Source organism: Etheostoma spectabile, chromosome 6 (genome assembly GCF_008692095.1).
Source record: "Etheostoma spectabile isolate EspeVRDwgs_2016 chromosome 6, UIUC_Espe_1.0, whole genome shotgun sequence".
Classification (NCBI taxonomy): Eukaryota; Metazoa; Chordata; class Actinopteri; order Perciformes; family Percidae; genus Etheostoma; species Etheostoma spectabile.
Window position 1 is genome coordinate 22,456,533 of NC_045738.1, and position 2,217 is coordinate 22,458,749.

At 45.5% G+C, this 2,217-nt stretch overlaps 1 protein-coding gene across 4 annotated transcripts in view; it reads left to right on the forward strand.

Annotated features, from left to right (window-relative positions):
• The window catches only part of drc9 (dynein regulatory complex subunit 9), an 8,348-nt gene that overhangs the window by 5,062 nt on the left and 1,069 nt on the right, over positions 1 to 2,217 (forward strand). For all 4 annotated transcript variants that reach the window (XM_032517776.1, XM_032517779.1, XM_032517777.1 and 1 more), the window contains 2 exons: positions 209 to 340; positions 434 to 523. In XM_032517776.1, the coding sequence (XP_032373667.1) occupies positions 209 to 340; positions 434 to 523 (222 nt within the window). The remainder of the gene's footprint in view (positions 1 to 208; positions 341 to 433; positions 524 to 2,217) is intronic.

Below are 2,217 nucleotides of genomic sequence, written 5' to 3' on the forward strand. Positions count from 1 at the left end.
TGAATGTGTGTGAATGGTGAATGTATCCTGTATGATGTAAAAGCGCTTTGAGTAGTCGGTAAGACTAGAAAAGCGCTATATAAATACAGCACATTTACATCTTTTCTTGATTTTTGTCTGGGTGGGTGGTAATGACGAAAGGGGGATATATGTTCATGTTGCAAATTTTATGTTTTGTATGTTCATCACAATGCTGTTGTTGTTTCAGGAGTTGCAGCAGCAGCTGCAGCAGTGGCAGCAGCAAACCACGCAGATGCTGCACGAGACGGAGCAGCAGCTCAACAGCGTGTGCTGCAAAAGAACCGTGAATTTGGACCGACTGATGGAGATGAAGAGGATGGTGAGCAGCTCCTAGTGCGCAACATGACACGGCGAAGATCTGCCGATGCCGAGCGGGATGGTGAACGTTAATGCGATGCTCAATTGTGTTCAGTTCAGGGAGATGGAGCAGGTGGTGAAGGAGGACAGGGAGGAGCAGGAGAAACTGCGTCAACAGCAGGCACTGGCCGCATCTGCTACCAAGGTAACAACATCCAGTCCCAACTCAGATCCATCCTATCAGATCAATCGACCAGGGGCTGTGTTACAAAAACGTTTTAACTTGCAGGTCCTATCCTAACTGTTTGGTAACCATGGTAAATACACAAGTGCGTAACTTTTGGTTCAACATTTCCGGGTTGGGGTTGGTTGAGATCTTCACTTTTGAGCAAAATTGAAATCACAATATATGCCTTTTCTGCATCACTTTATGGTGCAAATGTCTTTATTTTAGTCCTTTCAGTTCAATGCGTTATTAACGGCGTTAACGCAAACCCATTTTAACAGCGTCAATTTTTTTTATCGCAAGATAAAGCTCTAGCTAGACCGGAAACAAAACAACAGGCACGGCGCAAACACGCCGTTTGCGAGCCGGCTAAAAAGTAGTAACGTTAGGTTTTGAGTGGATGGAGCGCATGAGACGCCGAAATGGACGCCAATAAGATTCTGGATGGAAAGTTTCCTTTTTAAAAGTTTCCAAATGTTCGATTGACAAGACCAAAGTGATCTGTGTGTTTTGTCGTTGTGAACTGAGCTACCATCGCAGCACTTCCAATCTGAAATACCACTTGATGGCCCAGCACACAGCTGATGTCAATTCTGATGCCTAAATCAATGTTTCTATCTTAACCAAAGAGAGGAAAAGTGTAATACACAAGCATCCTAATTTCCCAAAGTCCTAAATAAACACTTAACTTTCGGATGACCCAGAACTGTATAATATTAATGGACAGAGCATGTGTGACGTCACCATTGGTTTGTGGAGATGTGCTATCCGTCGTCGAGGCTGCCCATTCGTGCGCAGCCATCCTGGTTGTGGATGTGACGATTTTAGACGAGTGGGAGGAGTGAGGGGGGGAACTGCTTACACTCGGCGTTACGTTACACACTTTCACTGGCGATCACATCATAGCCACGTCCTAAAACACCCCATGCTTTATAGACCATAATTCAAAAATGAACATCATTCTGTGTTGCATAAACTCATTATGAAAATATTTCATGGACTTCTACAGAAACTAACCTCCTAGATAGAAAGAATTCAGGTTTAAGGAGTCTCCCTCTGCTGGAATTCAGATAGAAGGCAGGTTTAAGTCACTTCCTCATTTGCGTCACTTCCCCAAACCGGATGCTTTGTTCATTAATATTATACAGTCTATGGAATAATCATTGGACTGCCCTAACTTTCACTTTAAAGCTCTTTTTTTCTGCTAAGTTCCTGGCTTTCACAACCAACTGCTGGAGGGCACTAACCACGGTTAGCCACGTGACACAAGCCACTCAAACGATGACGACTGGCAGGTTAGATCGGTCGTCCTATACACAGAGTAGGCAATGCCAGGCACTGGCAGGCAGACACATAGCCCAAAACCTGGCAGGTGGATGCTGCAGACATGTACATGTGCATGTACCGGTTGTGCGGATGTGCAAGCAGTTTCATTCTTGGAAAGTGGCTGCACGTGCCCATAACCAAGCACGAAACATCGTTGCTGAGCAACTAGTACAAGTCCACTGTAGTCCACCTATGCGGAATGCCGAAAGTATGTCCCAGGTTGGGACCTTTCTAAATGGCTGGGACTCATCCCAGATCTGGGACTTCATTCCCTGCTTGTTGGTTAATGGTTAATGATTGGTCTCGCGATGCCCGACCATCCTCCACAGCGCTGCGGAGGAGGGTCT